Genomic DNA, 24,766 nt, shown 5'->3' on the forward strand with positions numbered 1-24,766 from the left:
AAGTGAGTTGAGAGCCAAAGAGCGTGTGTGTCTAACAAGAGGATACAGTGGAATTAGAATTGATCTGTGGCAGACATGGTGATTTGGTATTGAAGAGGTCACGTCATTGGCATGGAAGTGTTCCCGGTCGAGTGTGAGAGAGGAGCCAGTCAAAGAAAAAGGAGAGAAGAGGGAGAGAAAGATGTTGGGGATAAAACTATAGTAGAGACAGAGAGAGGTGTTGGGTTTCAAATAAAGTGCAGAATCTGCAGATCTGACCTGAGCCGAGCACATCAGCTGCTCTGTGAAGGTTGCCAAGTTAAATCCCCTGTGGCGTTTTAGCCAGTCTGTAATGGAAGTGTAAGTTAGACAAAGGTACACCTTAAAAATGAACACAAACACACAAACTGGCATGAACATAAAAATACAGAACAGTAAACACATATGTATTTTGCACACACAAAGACGACATTGATTCTTTGCTGTGGTCGGGATGTGGGTTCACCTCAGCTGGTGGAAGATGATTGACTTTGCTGAGTCTGCAGCAAAGGTCATGTCTTATATATGCAGCTTCTAGAAGAGAAGCTGCTTTGCTGGACAATCTTGGTCACAGCATATGTTTTCCAACTACTCTAACAATCTCTTATTTTCTATTTATTTGTTTCTGCTTCATTTCCTCATTTTCTTCCACCTCCTACTTTTTGTCCTGCAGTCTCAAAATTACCACGAGGGAAAACTCCTGTTTGTGCTCTGGTGCTTTAAGGACACTGTATACTTGATACGAACCTGAAAAATCATGTTTTATTTCTGTGTTGAATGTTCACTTATCTTAATTTAATGCCCCACATGTGAGAAATAAAAAGAAATAGACACAATATATTTGATTTGATTAATGATTTGCATTAAAGGGGACTTTTTGTGTTAATTTCAAACTCCAAATGTGTATTCTTGGACTCGACTAGAGTAGCTTTGCATGATTCATGGTTTATTTTAATCCTTACTTATCTTGTGGTGGCCCTTTGTACTGACGTTTACTTCATTCTCTACCTGAATAACTATTTTGCCTCCTTTCTGAAAAGCCAGCTTTTTTTTTTGATTGGCTGTTCTTCACAAACTATATGTTTAAACAGTTAATGGGAGGGGCTTAATTTGTCACAGTCTGTGCCTACGGTGGCCATATAAGGGATAGCCACTCTAATATATTTGGATTAATTAATAACTCAAGCGCACAGCTTTCTCTTAAATCTCAAACTCACTTGCTGTTTAGTTTAGCTCAAGCAAAGATGGCTAAAAGAGTTTTCAGTCAAAAAGATCTATCTAGAGGAAGTTCAAAGAAATCCCAATCAAGACAATATACACAGATCAGTAAGTCCATGACTTCACGAATAATTGTCATAATTGTGATCATAGTTTTTGTGGCAGTCAAGCAGCCTTCTGTAACAGCTGGTCATTGTTCATGAATAAAGATAGCCAGGGCAATCCGACAAGTTTCATTTATATGCTTCTTCCAGTGTCATACCGGGAACAGATATTTTTGACGCTCTTACAGAGTGACAATTACAGGATGTACTAGTTTATGCTTTTTCCTGTGCAGTGGATAACAGATAGCAGAGGAGCCACAATGAGGCCTGAGAAAACTCTTCTATGAAAACTATTTCTCTGTGGTGTGTGTGTGTGTGTGTGTGTGTGTGTGTGTGTGTGTGTGTGTGTGTGTGTGTGTGTGTGTGTGTGTGTGTGTGTGTGTGTGTGTGTGTGAGAAACCAGCCTCGCACCATAAACAGCTTTCATCTTATTGTTCTCTGTGTCCTCCAGGGAAGGTGTATGTACACTGCAGAGAAGGCTACAGCCGCTCCCCCACCATGGTTGTTGCTTACCTCATGCTGCGCCACAGAATGGATGCACGGCTGGCGGTGGCCACTGTGCGGCACAAGAGAGAGATCGGTCCTAACGACGGCTTCCTTCGCCAACTGTGCCAACTCAACGAGAAGCTGGCAAAGGAGGGCAAGCTGAACGGGGACCTGGGCAAATTAAAGGCCAAGTGAAAGCTGGAGAGGTGCTGCCCGTCTCCTCCGGCCCTGCCTTTGACTGGCTGCAGCTGCTCTGGTAGACTGACCCCACCTGACCAAACCAGCACTCATCTAACACATCAGGGGTATTCTGAAGCATACATGCATTTATCTGTGGAATTATTCCTCGTGTTCACACACACTTGCACATGTACATGCTGTTCTGTTTGAATCTTTAGTCCATGTCTCTCACTGCTGTTCTACAAAGAGTGTGATCTCAAAAAAAACCCATCCCCCTTTTTATAACTTCACACAGATTTTGCTGCTCATACCCTAAAGCTCTGAATTCCTCTCATTTCTGAGCTACTTAAAGCATTCCTTCAATTCCCACAACTTAGAAATTTGATATCTTTGCCCTGATTTTAAAATTTTACTTACAAACTTGTAGGAAATAGAAGATTATAGCACAATCATTCCATAGTTTACCACTGCCGGGAATGTCAGTGATGTCTCCGCCAGTAGGAGTACTCTAAATAATTCCAAATAAACTCCTAAATATTGAAAGTTGATGGCCACAAATGATGCAACACAGAGTGGATGAAGGAAAATCCCACATTCCATTAAATCTTAAAAAAAACAAAACAATGACGCCCAGTCGATTCCTAAAAATCCTTAATTCTTCCCTTTGGGAGAAAGATTTAATGCACAAACACAGATGACTCACACTCTAATGCACCCTAATACACAATGTAGCATTTCAGTTAACAGACTCAGGCCTCTTGTTTGACAGCGGTAGCATGAAATTTATCTGCAGCGCAAACGGTTGTCGACAGAGCCGCCGCTGCTGAGAACAGGAAAAGGTCGAGCCAATTAAAAATAATGAGCTGCGTGAGGCGTTCACGTAGCAGCCATATTTAGCCTCTGATATGATGAGTGTTCACTGCAGCTGGATAGTAGCTCAGTACAGTAGATGCAGAAATCTGAGGAGAACGCTGGATCAAATATCTGCTTAAAAACACGAAATGCTTTGCCTTCAATTTGAAATGAGCTTATTGTCATTCCCAGTAATGGGCACATGTGAGTGGTTTTAAAGTATGTTTGTAGCCAGAGGACGGCTTTTCTTTTCTTTTTTTAAATAACATTTTTATTAAAAATAAGTTTAGGTTTGATAATCTTCAAATTTGTGAGACTGCAACAGCATGTTAGGGTCACTAAAGGTTAACAAAAAATAAAATTGAGGCTAATGTGACAAATTTACAAGAAAAAAACTTGTATCTGCCTTTGTTTCTCATGAATTTGTATGTTTTTGTAAAATAATAAATTGTCCTTTTTTCCTGAATTTATGAATATGATTATAATCTTGAAGATTTTGGACTTTTTCTCAGATTGTAAACATCCTTACCAAGCCCCTTACACACTCGCAGTAGCCCTAATACACTGTTGCTAAATGTTCTTAAAATACCATAATCGGTATGTTGTTTGTCAGTAACTCTTGCTTTGTCTTTCAGCACATTGCTTGCCTTTAAAAAATAGTTTACAAAGTGCTTTGACACAATACATATTAAAGTCACATAGAAAGAAACGGGCGATAAGCAAAACGATGACCAGAAGGGAATCCAGTTATGGAATCACACTAAAGCCAAAGTATAAAAATGTGTTTTAAGAAGTGATTCACTGCAGGTTGCATAATTTTCATGTATTGTTACATGTTAAGTCATCATCATGATCTCAATATGGAGAAAATAACTAACTGGGATTATGATTTTTTCCGAAACCCAGCAGCACGACCTCTTGTTCTTAGAGGAAAATCGTAACTTGCTTATCTTTATCAACAAGGCTAAAATACTCCCAAACAATTTACTAGTTATAGTTGCACTTGCCTCCTTTAAACTTACTGAGCTGAAACGATAATTTCCCCTGTAGAGACTGCCCTCCGGTGGTGTTTCTCTGCATTACACATCAAGGCATGACCTCATTTCTGCACCTGTATCAGGAGCTTCTATTTTTTTGATAATATTTTTCTGGATAATATAAAGGTAACACACAAGGCTGTTGCATGTGAATGTAGGTTCTTCAGTTAAAGATGGCAAAATAGTTACTGTTGCACTTTGGGTTTGAGAAAGTGGGTTATGAATATTCTGCTCAGAGGTGTTTAAGATGTTGTTGTTTACTCTGCCACCTTCAAACTAGGGGCCTGTTGTTTTAACTGTCAAATGCATCAGCCAGATGGGATGCCACCCGCTTTCAACAGAAAGATCCAGCCATCACGCCACCAGAGAGTTGCACACTGCCAATTCCCTGACACAACCATTCACTCAGAATCCCAAAACCACTGTTTCATCCACACAGAGGTCCCCACACAACATGTCACTTATCTCACCCCTAAATGTGTGTGTCATACGCTAACTAATACACACACAGGGTCAAATTAGATCACAACGCCTTTTTTTGTTGTTTTTTGTTTTGTTTTGTGTGCACTAAAGCATTGCAATATATGTCAATACCCCATCCGATATATAGAATGTAATCACATTTATATGACTAACAAGGCAGTAGCTGTTACATATAGGCAACTTTAGTTCAGCAGTACATTTTGTATTTAATACTGGGCATAATACTGTAAACTAGACCTAGTGCCAGGAAGGATGGCGATGGAGTGAATTCTTGCACCACATGAGTCCTCAAGTTAGAGAAGTCGCACGAGCGAGATCAGACACGCATAGACTCGTGAACTAAATGTCATGTTGGCAGGATTGTTGTCATGCAAGAGAGGAAGAGGAAAACTAGGTTCTCACCTCATTAATGGCACTATTTATTCCTCCTTTGATATATCTGTATACATTTAAATATATACATGTATACTGTATATACATATTTAAGTGTTGACATATATGAATGTATGAGCAATGTGTCTATAACGTGTAGGTAATGTCAGTATCGTCTTTATATAACATGTTCTACTTGTATGTAGCGCTTTCATTCTTTCTGTTAATTACATGCACATTAATATTTGGATATGATGTGCATGTAAATTGTTCTGTGTAATTGTGGTAGTTCATATCGCAATTGTGCAAAACGTGCTTATGATGGCAGGGTTTTTTTTTTTTTCCTGGTGTAGCCAGGATACTGGGGCATGTAATCATTGTATCTAAGTAGCGTTTTGTACAGCGTAACGTCTTCATATCAGTGCAAATGGATTCATTAAATACAGCAAGATGCAGGTGGCATCATTAGACGCAAGTGACCATCCAAAGATGGACTCATCCCATCACCCATTTCATTTGGCATTATTTCCATCTCTCGCTTTTGATGCTTTAGGATCGATATATGGGTTTGTTTGGATGAGAGTGTTAGTGAGAGGAATATTTTTAGGTGAAAGGAAATAACAGGATCACGTCTGGTGTCCCTCAAACCACTCGTGCTTATGGAATGAAAAAAGAAAGAAAATGGAAAAAATATGACCAAAAATATTGCATAAAAGATCCATGTCCAGAAACTAAAGGGAGGTTTTGAAAAGTGACAAAAGGCATTTAATATAAAACTAAAGATCCACCTTGAGTGGCTGGACTTGGATATTTTATGGTCCTAGTTTTTTAGACGTTCAGACCTTGCAGATCTGTAGTCTTGTTGCTCTCTCCTCTTACGTAAAGCGAGCACAAAGCAGTCAAGCAAAGTGCGCCATTTAATAAGTCAGCTTTTACATTTATATTTTTCTTTATAATTTTAGGTACATTAAGCAGATCAAGATTAAAGTCTCACATTAAATGTTCATATTTCAAAGCAAGCAGTGGAAGTCTACCCAAATTAATCACTTACTTGTTTGAAAATGAAATTTTCAAGAAAGTATTTGACTGCTCCAGCACATTTTTTATGTCTTAAAGTAAAATATCTTCTGCTGTTGGACTGTTAATGATAATTTGGCTCTGGGAAATTACAAAGTTCGGTTTTCACTGTTTTTTCAGAGGCTTTATTGACCAAATAACCTATTGATCAATCAGGAGAACAATTCTCAGATTGATTAATAATGAGGAAAAAGCACCTTCCTGCTCCATGTAGTGCAAGTAAAGAGTACATGAGTCTACAAATATACAGCCAGCAGAGACATTTTAAAGGCCATGTGTTTGTGCTGATTCCAAAACATACACTGAAATGTCCAGTGCTGCTCTGGCCTCTGACTCATTATTGGCCAGGAGGAAAAGTCAGAGAAGGTAATGTTCTCACAGGGAGTTAAAACCGAGGACAAACCCTGCAGAGCGAGAACATAAGTGCGCTTGTGATTGCGGTTCATGCGCAGGTTGTTCCAGTTGACTCTGAGCCCTCTCATTTGGCCATTTTTATACATGTGAAAATGTTTTAAGCAAAGCATTTGATTTCACATCTTGCAAACGCTGCTTCCTCTTGTGGCAAGATAAATCGGGTGCAGTAGTTCAAATTCCCGACCTTTAAGTATAATTTAGTAAATGCGTCATACCACTCATTCCCATCACCTCATCATGAACCCCACACCACCATTATTGTCAATGAAAAGGTAGTACAGATATACGGCTATATTATGTGTTTAAATTGTCAGTTCCAAGCGACATACGCGACAAAAACAATTTATATTATAGATGATTGGCTTTGCCATCATTCAGATGGCCTGGGGTTTCACTCATGCAACTGTTTGGATCTGCTCTATAATACTGCCCTCCTTCTGAATACACAAAAAGCAACAACAAGACACGGTTTGGTACCTCTTTAAATTTGGGAATTGGTATAAATGTCCTCAGCTCATTCCAGGATGAGGGTACGTACTTTAAAGCATCAACTGCCTACACCGACCTGCTTATCGGGTAACTCATGGAGGGTTTTCAAAGCACTCTGTGGTTGCCCAAACTGATTTTCTGATGCAACTGAAATGACTTTTTGGATGCAATGATGTGAACAGAGAGTTTTTATCATGGCAACACTGTTGGCTTAAACACTGTTCTGTAAAAGAAAAAAACACTGCCACCTGCTTGTTCAACAAATCTACTGGTTTGCACACCAATTTTAATTATTTAAAGTGGACCTATTATGCATATGTATTTTTAAATTTTTTTAGTACTATAACAATGATGCATGCTCATTTTACAACTTACAGTTAGAGAGCTAAAATGGCTCAGTGCAAACAGAAGACAAATGGAGGGGCTGCATCGAGGCTCAGTATGAAATAAATATGGACTGTTTTGAATGAGAATTATGCAAAGCTAATCTACTAAATTTAGACTGTATTTATATAGCTACAGTTCACAGCAACAATTCTTTTGAGGTACTTTATATATTAAGATGAATATTGGCTGCAATATTAGTGAGAGAGCCTCAACATTGAGCAGCAGCAATGGTGAGGAGAAAGAACTCCCTTTTAATAGGAAGAAACTGGCTCGTGGGGGGGAAGAGAGAAAACAGAACAAAACACAAAAGACAAAATCAAAATTAAAGTCATGCAGTTGTGGCGTGGAGACACACAGGACATCGTTAAGGGTCACCTTATTCAATGCCAATTATCTTTCTCCAAAAGGAAACTTTGAAGAGAGGTCCTCTGTCTCCTGAATCCAATGTGCAGGTTCCTTAGCTGAATGGCTCCCATTCAACTTTTAGAAACTTTAGGGACCACAAATAACTGGGGATTTATGCTTCATCGTATCTACAAATATTCTGAAACCCTATGACCTAACCTACACCCTAACCCTAAAAATGAGGCTACAAGTCCCATAAACATGGCCCACAACTACCACGATTGGCCTGTCCAGTACTGTTACCACTCAGCCGTAAAACGCCGATGGGATATTGTCATCACCCTGCCAGGCAGGCGGTGTGGACACCCAAGTTTGTGAATGTAATAAGTTGAGAAAAAGGCAACCTAGGAGTTTCAAATTGATACCATAGATGTATCTGTTAAAAGTGTCAGACAAATTTAAATCTCAGTGATCTCAACCCCAAGATCAAGGTCAGAGGTCAAGTTTTCTGAAAATCTTCTAAATCCGATAACTCAAAAAGGACGTCCAAGTATTTTGAAACTGATGCCACAGGTGCATCTGTATTTTAAAATTTGTCATTAAGAGAATAATAACCATTGCCTCAATATAAGGAATAATAATCATAGTATCAATATAAGGGCAAATATCAGCAAATTCCTGAAGGGGTACTGCCAAACCTGTTGGAATGGACATGAGGGAATGTACAGAGAAGTGGAAAAACTTGAGGGATAAATATGTTTGCCTTTGAAGAGAAAAAATACTGACCACAACAAAGAGTAGTGACGCCAGGAGGGAAAAATGCCGGATATTTTATTTGTTCCTATTGTGGCAGGCACTGCATTTAAAACACTGGGACACAACCACAAGGTAATTAACACACAACCATAAATGCTGCCAGCAATGTCGGCCGCTGGAGTAGTTCATGTCATGGCCTCTAAAAAGACTCACTGCAGAAGTCTAAATCAGATAATACTCAGATAATAATTCAGATATAAGATACCGTAGGATCTGATTGCGAATCCCAACCCTGATACTGAATGATTTTAAGGAGAAGGGAGCCAGTGAAGAGAAGCCAATATGGATCTGGAAATGAGCATAATAGGTCCACTTTAACACATCGTAAGTATTTATAATCCAGTCTCATGTTGTTTGTCTAGGTCTCTTTTCATTTTTATTTATTTTGCCCCTTATGTGAAACCCTGAATTGCCAATCTGAAGCACCCGTTTGTTTAAACAGTACCAGCATCTTTTTGTGGGTAATAGAGTATGTGTTATGTATTATCGAAAATGTTGAAATGCCATTGATATTGATATATATGGTTCTATATTCTGAGTATGTAACAAAAGGCATTAAGACCGTTGTGAATTGCTGCATTTTACTGTAACTGGGGTGTTACAGTGTAAAGATAGGACATTGTTTGATATTTGGGAGTTATTAAAAAAAAAAGTTTGACTTATTTTCTCCTCAAAGTAACATTTAGTTTTTTAATCTAGATTAAAGTTTATTCTTAGTTTCATTAAAGAAGGCTGTTTGTTTGTTTTCATTTCAGAGGGTTTTTTCTATGGTAGGAAATGTGTGACCCACTTCTCCAGTGTAACCAGTGAGTTTATTATCCGTGTTGTTTTTGGATGAGTCACTCACATGTATAATGGTAGTCAGACTAGGGCCAGACTGTAATTGCAGCTCATTCATGGCGCCCGTTTTAAAACCAGAGAGAAGAGGAGGATGGAGGGTTGTTAAATTACTCGACTGGAGCCAGGTAGTTGTGTTTATTATTGCAGAAAAGTACCTTAAATTGACTTACAAATAATTTCCTGCGATTTTCACTCAAACTCGCTGTCCCGTGTGGCGTGTCTCTGTAAGGCAAGAAGCTGCCATGTTTAAGACCTCTGTGACTGACAGCCGATATCTTACATCATGGAAACTCATCTGGCTTCTTGATGTAGTAAACTCCTTCCCTTCTCTTACCCTTCAGGGCGTTCAAACAAACACCGGAAATGACTTGCAAATACCATCTGGCGCAGGTAAGGCGCTGACATGCAGAGCTGTCATCATTTCTCTTCCACTTTGCACTCCCATCCTGATGAACAGCTTAAAGCAAGAGTTTTAGCACAAATGAGCCCACTGCCCGACTCCTCCTGGAGTCCATTACACAGTCTCGTCACATATTTCTGTTGTACAGATATGTACAGATGTTGCAAAGGATGTTGTTGGGATGATGTTGTATTGGCTGTTAATGGGTATATGCACATATATACTGATCGGTGGCAAATTAAAGGAAAAGTGAGGGGATCCAGTGGCTTTGTTGTGCTGTTGGAGGCATTTTGCAGGCATAGTTTGTCCCCTTAATGATATCGTCTCTTCCAGGATGACAGTAGCCCCATAAATGGGGCACAAAGAGTGGTTTGGAAATTATGTGAGGAAACTGTGGCTCATCGTCATCCAAATGCCAGTGCCAAGGAGCATTGAAGCGACTCTTGCAGCTCATAGTCTTGCCACACCTTTAAAAGCCACTTTATGTTCTTATTTTTTCCTGTAATCTGTCACCTTTCTGTACATATATATTTGTCACCACCACTGTCATCTCAGCATAAGCATCACAACAGTAACGGCACTCGGCACCCAAAGCCTTACGGAAACGATCGATTCTTTACGATATGTTTTTGAGTTTTTTGTGTATCTCACTTCACACAGTAGGAAGGGACAGCTCCCTTATTATAGAGCGAGACATCGTTGAAGTGCACTTGATTTTAAATTGCAATGTTATTTTTCTTACCTTTGAGAAGTCCCTTCTTTCTTATGTTTAAGAAATAAATGGCTGAGGTATTAACGGCTTTGAGTGGTTTATTATTTTGTCAAATATAACACGATTATTTTAAAGTGACTTTGTTCTCTCCCGCGAGAGAAAAATCATCTGGGATCAAGAGACTGTTGCATCAAAACCAGACAGTGCTAATAATTTATATATAAAATATGAAATAAGCTAACATTGGTAAACAGTGGCCTAAAAAAAACAACCTCACCAAAAAATAACAGTACTTGGATCATAGCTTCTAGGCCTGAAAGGTGAGGCCACAGAAGTGCCTTAAATCTGCATTTATCTTAACTGCCAGCTAGGGGGCGACTCCTGTGATTGTATACAAGTCTATAGGAAAACATTCCAGTTTCCTGATGACTTTATGGGCTTGGTCACTAGCTTCAGGTCTTGTTGTATTGTAATAAGAGCATTATTAAACTAAAGATTAAGGGATGGCCATTGGCTAACAACAGAGCCCTTATTGCTCTGTGTGTTGTACACAAGCAGTTTATTAATAGGCTTAACTGACAAAAGCACAAATTAGGTAATTTGTCCATCCATCCATCCATCTTCTTCCGCTTTATCTGGGGCTGGGTCGCGGGGGCAGCAGCCTAAGCAGAGAAGCCCAGACCTCCCTCTCCCCAGCCACCTCTTCTAGCTTGTCCGGAGGAACACCAAGGCGTTCCCAGGCCAGCCGAGAGATAAAATCTCTCCAGCGTGTCCTGAGTCTGCCCCAGGGCCTCCTCCTGGTGGCACATGCCCAGAACACAGGAGGCGCCCAGGGGCATCCTTGTCAGATGCCCGAACCACCTCAACTGGCTCCTTTCGATGTGGTGGAGCAGCGGCTCTATTCTGAGCCCCTCCCGGATTGCTGAACTTCTCACCCTACCTCTAAGGGACAGGCCTTTAGACAGGGACCTTTTCCTAGGAAGCTCATTTCTGCTGCTTGTATCTGCGCTCTCGTTCTTTCGGTCACTACCCACAGCTCGTAGCCATAGGTGAGGGTAGGGTCTCCCATGACAAAGGCCGCCCCGAGGCCCGGCGGACTGATCCCCAGCTACCAAGACTAGATAATTTGCACATACTTCAAAATCAGCACAGGGGAAGGGTACAACATATTTATATGTTGAGTCAGTTTTGAGCTGATGAAATATTTATCAATAAATATTAAATATTTTTATTTCAGTTTTTATTTTACTTTAAGCACAAATCTTTTCTTTTTGGGACTACTTTGTTTTTTTTTTTTCAGTTATTCTTCTTCATTTATTCCAAAAGCTATGAATAAATCCTTTTAGTCACAGCAGGTAAAATGTTAAACACAAAGTATAACAAAATAGACTAAACTTAGCTTGATGAAGAGCTGCAAAAACTTTAAAGCCACTTCTTAAACAACCCTTTGCCAATTGGAACTAAACCACCAGGAAGTGGCATTTTGAGAGTGGTTGTGAAGATGTGATTAGATGTTTATTTCTGTTCTTTAGGCTTCCTCAAGTTCTTTGAGAGGGTTTGACCTTAGCCAGACTTCTGCAATAAAGAATATTTTCTTGAAGAATTGGCTGGTTAAATAAAGGTTACGTTGACTCACTGGACCACCTTGTGGTACACATGGTAGAGCTTTAATCTGCATTAATGAATGACACAGCAAACTGTGTTCACAGGCCATGATTTCTGGGAGTGTTCCTGAGCCTATGCAGTGATTTCCACAGCAGCATGTTTGTAATGCACCATGTTTGAGTCTCTGAAGATCACGGCCATCCAATATTGATTTTCGGCTTTGTCCTTTGCATACCGATTGCTCCAGATTCATAGAATCTTTTGATGATATATTTACTGTAGAAGTCTTTGTATTTTAACATTAAGGAACATTATTCTGAAATGATTCCACAATTTGCAGATTTATTTATACAGATAATATTTTACGTAAATCAAATGTCCTGGTGTAAATTTTTGATATGTTTTATGTTGTTTTTGAATAAAATATGAGTGTACGAGATGTGCAAATCATTACATTCTGTTTTTATTTGTTTTACACAACATCCTGACTAGTTGGGTTTCTATTTAAGTGGTTACACCTTTAAAATATGAGACTGATGATTTTGTGCACTTTTCTTACCGTCAGTCTGTAGCTGTCGACTGCAAGCCAGCTCATTCCTACTGAAGTGGAAACCTTAAAAAAATTAAGTGCGTCTCATTTGCCGGCAAATTTGTGTCTTTCAACAAGGCAATTCACAGTGTTTTAGTTAAGACGTAAGGCCATAAGAGAAGTAAAGGAACAACAGCCAACAGACCTTTTTCTCAGCAGCCACTTTGACATGAAATAGTGAACACAGATGTTACCAATCACATAAATTAAGGCTTTGCACCTAAATGGAACAGAAGCTTCAGTAATGTCCTTAGTCAGGTATTTGTTCACCTACTATTCTATCAGAAAAAAAGTCTGATTAAAGCTTAACGACTTTTCCTCTAAATATTAAAGATTTAAAGGTAATGGATTAAACTTAAATATAAAATATAGACTACTGGAAACAAAATTGTGTTTTACAGTGATCCCACTCTAACATTTACATTTCCTTCGGGTTAGTTTGTGAGGTTGATGGAAACATCGTCCCTGAATCACCACCGAACTGCAGTCGAGGGATTTGTGTGCCTAGCTGATCCCAGCAGCTGTGGTCCTAGTGGTCAGTTTGACCCTATTGGAGTCTTTTATTGGGCAAATGGGCCAGACTAAGTGTCATTTAAATGTATAATGGCAACACAGGGTTTCAAAAACAATGGGGCCTCTACCTTAATTCCTTTAACTTTAACTTATTAGTAGTTTTTTAACTTTACTTTTGAATTTTTTTCAACAAAAATACAGCCAATAAATCACATGATCATCAGGGCCAATAGAGAAAAACATAAGAGAGGAAAATCATAGACCAAAGTTCAGCAGTTCTTTTACCGTCCGTAATTATCCTTTATATGCAAAAGGAACTGGAGCCCCCCAGGGGTGTGTTCTGAGCCCCCTGCTGTACTCTTTGTACACATATGACTGTGTGGCCACTACCAGCTCCACCACCATCATCAAGTTTGCTGACGACACCGTCGTGGTGGGCCTGATCTCTGATAACAACGAGACGGCCTACGTGAAGGAGATTAGGAATCTGGAGAACTGGTGCCAGAGGAACAACCTCCTTCTAAACGTCAGTAAGACAAAGGAGCTGATAGTGGACTTCAGCACTAAGCAGGAGAGGAACTACCAGACCCCCGTCATCAACGAGTGCCCAGTGGAGAGAGTGGACAGCTTCAAATACCTCGGAGTTCACATCACGCAGGACCTGTCATGGTCCTGTCACATCAACACCGTGGTGAAAAAGGCCCGACAGCGTCTCTACCACCTCAGACGCTTGAGAGACTTCCAACTGCCCTCCAAGGTGCTCAGGAACTTCTACTCGTGCACCATAGAGAGCATCCTGGCGGGAAACATCTTAACCTGGTTCGGGAACAGCACCATGCAGGACAGACGAGCTCTACAGAGGGTTGTGCGGTCAGCTGAGCGCACCATCCGCTCCGAGCTCCCTGACCTGCACTCAATCTACAGCAGGCGGTGCTGGACCAAGGCCAGGAAGATCGTGAAGGACCTCAGCCATCCCAACAACAGACTGTTCTCTCTGTTGAGGTCAGGAAAGCGATTCCGCTCCCTGAAGACCAACACAGAGAGACTGAGGAGGAGCTTCTTCCCGCAGGCGATACGGTCTCTCAATCACACCACCACACAGTACTGACCCACACATATGGTTCTTACACACACACTGGACTTTCTGGACATTGTTTTTGCACAACACTGGTCACTATATTCTTCATTTCCAGTTAATACTTGTACAGCTGCTGTTATTGTGTATATATTTATTTATATTTAGATTTCTTCATACATTCTTATATAGTTCTATATTGTGTATTTTGTTGTACAGTTATTTTATTTTCAACTTTAATTTATATATTTTATCTTATTCTTCCCAGTTAAATTTACCCTTCATTCTAATTTGTGTTGTACAGTTATTTCATTTTTAACCTTAATTTATATTTTATTCCTTCCTAGTTAAATTTACCCTTTTTAATTTTTCATATTTATTTCCTATCTTATTCATAGCCTTTCCTTTTTTGTTTTCTTTAGGTCACGAGCAGTTGTCCAAGCATTTCACTACATATCATACTGTGTATGACTGTGTACGTGACAAATAAAATTTGAATTTGAAATTTGAATTTGAGTCACATCTGTGAGGGCAATAGTGGAGGAAAGTAACGATCATTGAGATCCAGGTATTTGCTGTATTGGTTCTTTTTAAAAACTCGACGGGGAAAAGAAAAACAACTGACAGAAATGATTTTGTGAATTCAGAAAACTAAAATAAAAATAAACAAATTGATATTTAATATGTAAATTGTATCACTGAAACAAAAAATCCATTCTGGAAAGTAACTGAAACTAAACGTCAATGGCTGGAAATAAATAAAAACCAACTATATATATGTGAAAAAAAAACCATAATAACTTTGGCTCAGCCACTGATCACCTTTTATGGGACAAATGTTGAGTGTGTGTTGTGGCATTTTGGGCCATATTTGACTGACACATCACTTCCCAGTGCTGTAACTGTAACAGATCACAGGTCACAGGTATCCTGGATTCTACCCAAATGAGTCAGCTATCCGGGAAGGAAACAGTATGCATGCATCAGACTGTGTTCATAAATCAAATCTTAGCTTTGCTGATGAATTATTTGCCGGTAGCAGGTTTGTGTGAGTGAAGTATATATTTCAAACACAAATAAAATCAGAAAAAAAGCACAAAAATGTACAAAAAAGTGATTACGTGAATGGGTGAATGAGGCAAGTTGTGTATATACGAACCAGTCCATTTACCATTAAAATAAAAAAATCAAAACATGCAGAAATAAATATCTGGGTCTATGGGTGTGCCTTGCATTTGTATCTCTGTAGCTGCTGCACAGGTTCACCACTGGGTGGAGGCAAACCTTTGTTCAAACTTCCTGATTTGACCCAGCAACGAGGACTAATGACAAAAATAGAGAAACAGATACAGAGGGAGAGAAGGAAAGAAAGTCCAGGGGGAAATTACATCAAGAATGGGAATACGATGACAGAGAGAGAATGAGCAAGCCTTCCAGGTCTGAGTCTCCAAGTGTTGATGCAAATGCTATTTTATGTTTCACAAGACTGCACAGACACACCTGGGATGGACCAGTAACACAGCATGACATCCATCAGGGTTACTGAGAAACCAATTCTCTGCCTTCTGCGCTGCTCTTCTCTTTCCACGGTCCCTTACACTGCAATTACAGCGGGCCAGCTGTGTGGTCCCTTTGGGGCCTCCAGTAACCCAGGGACCTCCTCCCTGCTCCGGCTGAATTCAAACTATCCCTGCAAGCTGAGGGTTTCAAATAGAAACCACAATTCCAGTGCTGCCGAAGCACAGAAAAGGTTAATTTTTTTGTAATTGTACTAAACGGATCCCAGACCTATTAGCCTACATCCAGTGTTTCTGATTTAGAAATATGCCAGGTACAGCACACACCGGGGAGAGCTGAGGGTCAGGAAGTAGCTCAAGCAAGAAAAGGAGGGATTATGTGTTGCAGCAGGTTATAGGTCCCTCTCTGCTGCTTACTTGAAGGAATCCAGGATGCTTGTTTCCGAAATCTCATCAATAACGGCGCTGGGCTCTGTGTGATGAAGTGCCATTTATTCCAGCTATGTGCAGCGGCAGTCTGCGCAGAATGGAAATGTTTATAGCTGACGCCGGAATCAAAGCAGACACGAGTTCCTGTGCGCTTGGTGACACTTTAGTGACTTGCAGGAAGAGCGTGTTTACATTTGCGATGGATTTGATTTCTGCTTTTCAAATAAAGCAAATTAAAGGGCCGTGCTTTAGGTGGGAACCCGGAGATGAAAGCGCGCGCTGATTCATTGTCTTCATACCTGATCTCATATGATCTCAGAGACACTCATCATGTTTGAACAATCTGGGTGGGGAGCTGATGTTTGATATTTGTTTATGGGGGAAATGATTCATTGGATTCACTGGTGAGAAACAGGATATCCAATCAACTCCAGATATTTCTGGCCTTAATGAACCCAAATTTTTCCTCATAATCTCACTAAATAAAGTTATCACTCGCCTTTGAAATTTTTTACTGCTTGTTGACTCATTTATCCTGTTTCCCTGGGGCTTTATGAACTCCGCTGATTCGAGTTTCAAACTTCCAAAGTCACTTACATTTTTCTTTTCTTTTATGTAGGATTCATCGAACTACTTACGGCCCTGAAATACACTTTTCTTCACATGGACCCTTCAACTTTAATCTTTGTCCCCGGTTTTAATGACTATCAAATAGAAAGCATATGATGCTCACTTTAAATCCTAATAACCTGCATTCACATTCAGAGTATGAAGCTGGCGAAAAAGGGAGAAATGCACATCTGTGGCGCAGCACTAATTATAAGAAAATACTGAGGGAGAAAGAGAGATTGGGTTTTGGAACCGAGCAGTCCTCAGATCCTCTTCCAAGTGCCTGTGCCCATGTTGGTGTTGCTTGTTTCATCTACGTCTCTCAACTCCTTTTCTTTTTAGTGCTCTCGTTGTGCTATACGTTGATCCTGCGGGTCCAGCTTTTGTAGATCAAACCCTTAGACTGATGTGACGATAAAACTGCCAAAGAAGATAAAAAGAGCAAACAAAAGACACTGCAGAAGTACTTTCGAGACAGTTTTTTTTAAAAACAATAACAGAAACATGTTTAGAGAAGATGGATGTAGCTTCCAGGTCGGAAAATTTAAGCCAGCGCCAGAGTGACTGTATATAAAAGAAGGAGATAGATAAGAGGGTATCAGTTGGTTAGTGAAGTACTGTTACCCATCCATCCATCCATCCATCCATCCATCCATCCATCCATCGTCTTCTGCTTATACAGTTCAGAGTAGCGTGGCTACCTCAGCCTGCACAGGGATTGAGGCAGGGTCTACCCTAGGCAGGGCACCAGTCTGTCACACGGCTAATGAAAGTCCTGTTACGCTAGGTGTTTTTGCTGTCGCCATCCTGTGATGAATGAAGGGTGGAACAAACTTTGGCTAATCCTCTTTGCTGACTCTAACTACCATAACTAACCTGAAACTAGTAAGTGAGCCCACTCATTCTTTAAGAAAGTGTTTACTAAGGTACCAGAGAAAGGAAGCAGAACTATGCAATAATAAGTGTTCTTGCATCTAGAGGAGTCACCTTCCACTGGCAATTAAACAGAATGTAGGTTTAAGGAAATTCCACATTGGCTCCAGTTTTCACACCAGAACCTCCAGTATATCAATCTGTTATGCAGTCTGTACATAAACCTGCATTTTTTTTGTTGAATACCTAGCAAGGTGCAACACTTCTGGTTACAAAGGAAGTCCAATTGCACAGAAGTCTAGGAGAAAATTACACTGCCTTTGCTAACTTGATCTGTTACCTCCAGCAAAACATTTTGTTGAGGGCCATGATATAAATTATAATCCTATAAGTAAATAAAAAAAGAGATAATAGAATTGGGTATGTTTTAAGAAATTGATGTCTCTCAGTCAGTTTGGGAATTTTTGGCATAAAGTAGGAAGATCTGAAGGCAATGGATCGAGAAAATGAATAGGTTGATGGATTCTTGACAGAGTTCGTACTGTGTGATTGACATGACAAGACCTGACATGGCACAAGTTCCTGTGAGCATTTGTGACTAATACTCGTGACAACATATCCTGCCAGTCACTTCAAAAAATGTAAATAAAGCTATGCTTATTGGGAGTTTCTGGCAATTACCAGAGCTAACACAGCAACAGACAACACCTTAAGCGATATCTACACAGGAAGCGATTCTCAGCAATGAGGAGAACTTAGAAAGCCAAAGGCATTTGACAACTTCAAGTAACCGCAGATCAAACATCCGCTGGCGGCATGAGGGAGGTAAGTGCCAAGTTAAACTTTTCTCAGCCTCGAGGCAAGTGACTTAAGCGATAATTGCGATAAGACAGCAATACACAAGTCTTTTCACTCGGCAGCTATCTTGAAGCATGTGAACTGCTTAAAAAAAAAATTGCACTAAAAGAACATTTAAGTTATACTTATAAGCACCATCTTTGCTGTCATGAGGTCAGAGATGCAAACCACTGTGTGTATGAACACAATACTCATTTGCGGTGAACGGTAAGGAGATATATTTCTTAACAATGATGGAAAACACTTAATAAGAACCACTTGCTTTGGGAGAACCGTTATCCTTGTCCATAAACACAAACATCTTTATGAAGAGCTGTTGGTTGTAGATTGACATTTAATAGTCGTGGAAAGTAGCTGGGTGACATTGTTGAAACACAGGCCTCCTTCTCAGCTTGAAAACAGATTTCGCAGCCACACTAACTGCAAAGGAGAGCTGCACATCATCAACCGGTTGTGTAACCAGGAGTGAAACATTTCACTGCACAATGGAAAAATGAGGTATTCCCCTGAACCTTAAATCTGTTTGTTATAAGCACATAAATACAATACACCGGCTTAGGCACTGCGTCTGTATCCTTGTGACTGCGCCTGTCCGGTTACAGGAATTGTATCTGAGTGATACATTTTCCTTAATCGGCTCCAGATGGACTGCACCACTCAATTAGTATCACCTGCTTGATGTTAACAGGCTCATATTCTTCATGCAGTCTCTTTAAACCCCATATTGTAGAGGTACACACTGACTTTTTCCTCTTCCAGGCATGGTTTTGGATTTTAGTACCCTCATTCAAGTCCTTTGTGTTTGTTTGTGTGCACGCAGCTTTTTAGGTTTCAGAGGAAGTCAAGTGATATCCTGTTCATGAGAAAGCACGAAAACATCTTTAAGACCTGAAAAAATATTTGCGCGCCAATGCACCTTACATCACATTGAGTATTTGCTGGCTGTGACAGGACTCTCGTGTGGAAAGCATCTGCCCTGTTTATGCAGAAATTTGCCTCAGAAGCGCGGCCAATAAATACTCTTTCAGCTGTACCATGACTGTGATCATATCTCCAGTGCATGCAGCCGTTTCAGTCACAAATAACCCGTGTGTGGTCATACTTTGTGAAGAGGTGCAGGAAAGCAACATTTCTGCTTAAAAAACAAAGGCTGGACTTTGTCAGGAAGCTGCACAGTGGGTGGGCTTGGAGCTGACAGCAAGCTGCAGCACCTTTACATGATGAGCTGAAGCCCAGCCTCATTTAAAATCTCTGCTTATAATTAGCTTTATTGGATTAAAAACAAGAGCTGCAGATTAAATTCACATGCTTGTTATCTAGTTTTATTAATCTTGTAAAAAAACCCAAACAAACTAAAGTTATGAATGGTTCTCTGAGCCCTATATCCGTCTCTGTGCTGGCGGAGGCTTGGCTGCTGAGCCTGCTTGTACTTTCATGCTTAATTAGCACACCTCGCAAAGGACTCTGGGAGATTTTGACAGTGGGGAAGAATGTGCAGCCCCAGAACCAGATTTTTCATTCAACATCTACATATATCACAGCAGGCTTATACCGATATTTATATGAACTCAGTGAGATCTTTTTTTCCTTCTTGTCAGTCATTACTTGGCACTTAATACTGAAGCTTGCACATCATATATTATCACAAGGGAGCATTACAGCATGTGAATAATGACTTGAGCGCCACATAAATTGAAGTTTAAAGGTTCAGTCTGTCTGGATTTCTAGCACACGCAATTTATAGAGCTATTTTTGGCATATCCAATTATTAGCTTTGGTACTTAAAGTGACATAAATACACCAGGATTTCCAATTTTATGCATGAAGTATGAAACAATGACGTGATTACTCTATCACAGCTTAAATACTGAAAGCAAAGAAAACCAATGAACTTTATGATAGGTGTAGCCCATGTAATATTACCAGTTAGCCTGTGTACTAACGTTTTGATCGCATAACATTTCTGGAGCTACAAAATTTCCATATTTGTATTAAGATAACTGAATGCTAAGCTACCAGCATTTTTAGGAAGTTGCATCCATAGACTTTAACAGTGGATTGCACAGATGCAGGTATCTCCTAATTAGTGCTAACATATACATGGCAGAATTTTACATGGCTGAAACATGCTCCAAAATGCACAGACACCGGCCACAACTCTTAGTAAGTTTAAATAACTCTCCTAGTCTCCATCACAAGCCACAACTACAGGGATAAAAAATGAAGGCAATGCAAAAATACCAAAAACTGCTGTTTTGCCCACTTGAGGTTGGCTCCAACAGTGAGTAGATTCCCATTAGATGCCATGATGAAATATACTGGGGTGACCATATTTTGATTTCCAAAAAAGAGGACACTTGGCCCAGTCATAAAGAACTTTAATACTGTTTGCTTAAAGAGAATTTAGACATATTTAAACGATGCCTTCTATGTGCGGTTAATGAATGGTGAAATAAAAAAATGTCATATAGGCTTTTATGAGTCAACAAGTGCAAAAAAATAACTTAAAAACCTCTGGAATTAAATAATGGTACAGAAATAAGGGCTCATCTGTATAAAAAAATTACCAGTACCAGGACGGTTCGAGGGAAATTTCTTTTGCAGTTTGTGTGAAAAGCTGCACTTGTGCTTTGGCATCTTTTTTTTTTTTTTTTCCCGATATTTTTATTAAAGTTTTTGCATCGACTTTTACAAAAGACAAATTGAACAATATGCCGTTTTCTTTTTAAAGAACATAAAGCAATATAAGACATACACTCCCACCTCATAATTATAGCAGTACCAGTGGGTGTACAAACAGAAAAAGGAAAAAATCCAATCTAATAATACTAGTAACAAACCCTAGGGTACAAGACAACAGTTCCTGAGTGTACAAGGGAGATGTGGAGAGTATCCAAAACCCCCACCTCCACACAGACACATAAAAACCAAAACACACAAACAAAAAAACAAAAAAAAAACAAAAAACAAAAACAAAAACAAAAAAACCCCCACACATGATAAATGGTCAACTTAGTTATAGGGATAAATCAATTCTGTTAGAGAAAAGAAATATGTATAAAGTAGTTAAATAAATACCATCATAGAACGCAGGCACAATAGAATCCATATACTTAAACTTAGGCCTCTTACTTGAACATAAGATAAGAAAAAATAAAATATGATAGAGTCTGAGCTGGCTAATTGGGAGCATTGCGAGACCGCAAAGTCTGAACATGATCAAAAAAGGGTTGCCAGGTCTTAAAAAATTTGGCCGTAGACCCGCGCAGGGTGAATTTAATCTTTTCGAGTTTGCTAAAATGCAGAACGTCTCTGATCCAGATTTCCCAGGATGGGGCAGAAGGGGACTTCCAACATAGCAATATTCTGCGTCTTGCCAATAAGGTGAGAAATGCGACCAGATCCGCTTGAGGCGTCGGCAAGGCAACTGAATCAGGAAGAACCCCAAACAAAGCAGTTAAGGGCACAGATTGGAGGGTTAGCTGGATGATCTTAGATAAAATCAAGAAAATATTAATCCAGTATTGTTTGAGGGATGAACATGACCAAAACATATGCATTAAAGAGGCAGGTGTTTGATGACAACGGTCGCAGTCAGGGCTAAGATTGGGGTATATTTGAGCTAGTCTGGCCTTAGTCCAATGTACACGGTGCAGAATCTTACATTGAATCAGCCCATGTTTGGCACAGAATGAGGAGCCATGGACCCGGTAAAGAATTTTATCCCAAGAGTCATCCTGAATCACACACCCCAGATCCTGCTCCCATGCCAATTTAATAGCCGAGATTGAAGAGTTGCCAAAGGAACATATTCTCCCATACAAACAGGAGATCAGGCCCTGTAATGAGGGCGGAGGCAATAGAAGGTTATCAAAGTCATGATAAGAAGGTCTAGATGGGAACTGAGAGGATTTCTCCTTAACAAAACTCCGGATTTGTAAATAGCGAAAAAAGTGACTTTTTGGAAGGCCAAATTTCAATGAGAGCTGTTCAAAGGAGGCAAATGTATTCTGAATGTACAGATCAGAAAAAGACCTGATACCCAAAGAGGCCCACAAATAAAAAGCACCATCAGCTAACGAAGGCTGAAAAGAGGGATTTTTCAAGATGGGTGATTGAAGGGGAAAAAAGGTCAACTTAAAATAACGACGAAATTGATACCATATTTTCAAGGTAACTTTGACAATAGAGTTATTATAAGAGCCTGTACTCGAAGGCTGCTTTTGGGCATAAATCAGGGCTGGTAAAGAGGCTGAGACACAGGAAGAAGTCTCCAAACTGAGCCAGGCCGGGGCATTATTCGTGTCTTCCCCCTGTAGCCAATACCTGAGAATACGAATATTACATGCCCAATAATAGAACATAAAGTTTGGTAAAGCCATCCCCCCCATCTTTTTCGGTCTTTGAAGTGCTTTGGCATCTTTTAAACGTCATCAGGCACATTGCTGCGCGCTGTCTGTCCCGTCTGTGAGCGCAGAACAACCAGTCCATTTATAAAGTGGTGTCCATTTATAAATGGACACCACTTCCTAACCAGGTAACTTAGCACTCAACGCTCCACAGAACATGGACAAAAATGCTGGCTTTGAGGATTCAACTATTGGGTTAAACTTGTGTAAATGTATTGCCTACAGTGAGGGTTTTCCCTATGACAGGTTAAAAATGACTCCCAGCATGTAATGCTGTACATACATATACACAAACCATTTCTGGTTAGGACTTATGGTAGCTTTTATATGTTAAGACAGTGCACTGTAATCATTGCAGAGACAACAGTCCTTTATCTCTATGACAATAGCTGCTGTGTTAATTACAGTCCGTGCTTCTCTGACTACTCCACAGGTTATAGTTAGAGATTTTATAGCACTGCTCTTTTATACTATACAGTTTAGATTGAAGGGAAGGTGCAATATGGGAAGCAGACATGAATCAGCAGAATGGTTCTGACTCATAGTGCCTTTGAAAAAGACACCAGTAATACAGGCTGGTGAACATGCACATTTAATTTAACACAGCAAAGTTGATGTTGTCAATCAAGGATGAGTAACCACCTTGTAAACAAAGGGTTGTATTTTCTGTGGATATAACAGATCCTTCAAAACAAATGTATTTATATAGTTTTTGTGTTCTTCAGCCATGTGAAACACAATCGGATGCAGGTTTCCTAAGAAACTACACGTTTAGATCCAAAAAAGCAAGAAAGGGAAGGGTTTGGCAATTTAGGGAATAGAGAAAAACAATGACAACAGTAATGGTTGTCCTACACTGACATAAAAACTTGATCTTATGTCAGTGTAACTCATGCACTCACCCTTAGTACATGTACACATAATATGAATAGCACAAAGGAAAACACAAAATCCAATTTTTCCCTTGAAACTACCTGACCTTGTACAATTTTCAAATTTGGTACTTTCTTATGTAGGTAGTGTTAGAAAGTGTCTCTTCCTTTATAAGGACAGGTATAGGTAATTAATGTCTCTCTCTGTTTTTCTTTCTTTGAAGTTTCAGTGTTTGGCAGAACTACTTTGACCAGAATTATGTTTTGGCTGATATTTTTAGCATACATTTTATTAGGTTCTGACAAAAAACAACAACAAAAAAACTGAGAGGAAATATTCCCAGCAGCCCAAACCACTCAGCCCAAAAAATGCAACATCACAAAACAAAATAGTCCAGCAATGAAAAGAATTACTGTAAATCTGTAGTTCAATTAAAAAGAATAATATTTGAAAAATGTAAAAAAAGAAAAAAAGAAAAATAAATAGATTTATTTAAATAAAATAAATCTACGAATAAGTAGATTTATTTATTCATATCCATTCACCACAGCCACAGTTATTTGGGCGACCCTGTCTGTGAAGTCAGTCACACATATTAGAGTAACAAAACAAAGAGAGTTTAAAACGCTAGCAAGTCAGCAAGTTAGGGTTAGCATGGTATGTTTAGTATCAAGAAATATATCCACATTAGAAGCCAAAATAATGTTGGCCAAAAGACGCCTAAATGCCAATTTGACAAGTGTCAAATCAGCTCAACATCATTCATGTAGGTAACATTAGTTCTTTTCTGGATCACAATGCAGCTGACTTTTGCTCTTCTGGTCAGTGTTAGCTAACACTAACATGGCTGTTAACTGCAAAATGTCTTATGTAGCAAAACATGTTCTTGACTAGATAAGGTTTGCTAAATTATAAGATATCTTGCATGCACACACTATCCTCTATTCCCCATCTACGATCAAAATCACATTAAATCTTGCTAAATGACTTCACCAGGTAGTGTAAAACTAACTCAGTGTATTACTATATTATTTGTTTATGTGTTCATTTCAGCCATCAGTATGTGATGTAATGGCACAAAAGAAAGCTGTATAACTAGCTTTGTTTTTCTACGTTAACAGGTGGGTTATTGAGCTGTGTTTTTACTAGCCAATATGCATCTGACATTAGAAGCTTTGTTAATTTC

The 24,766-nt window shown here is 39.5% G+C and overlaps 1 protein-coding gene across 1 annotated transcript in view; it reads left to right on the forward strand.

Annotated features, from left to right (window-relative positions):
• dusp3a (dual specificity phosphatase 3a) overlaps positions 1–10,271 on the forward strand; it is a 27,649-nt gene extending 17,378 nt beyond the window's left edge. Inside the window, exon 3 of the mRNA XM_085416973.1 lies at positions 1,792–10,271. Coding sequence (XP_085273099.1) covers positions 1,792–2,021 — 230 coding nt within the window. The 3' untranslated portion in view covers positions 2,022–10,271. The remainder of the gene's footprint in view (positions 1–1,791) is intronic.
• The last annotated feature ends 14,495 nt before the right edge of the window (positions 10,272–24,766 follow it).

Source organism: Rhamphochromis longiceps, linkage group LG8 (assembly GCF_057381845.1).
Source record: "Rhamphochromis longiceps isolate RC_006_pf linkage group LG8, R_longiceps_female_GT1.1, whole genome shotgun sequence".
Lineage (NCBI taxonomy): Eukaryota > Metazoa > Chordata > Actinopteri > Cichliformes > Cichlidae > Rhamphochromis > Rhamphochromis longiceps.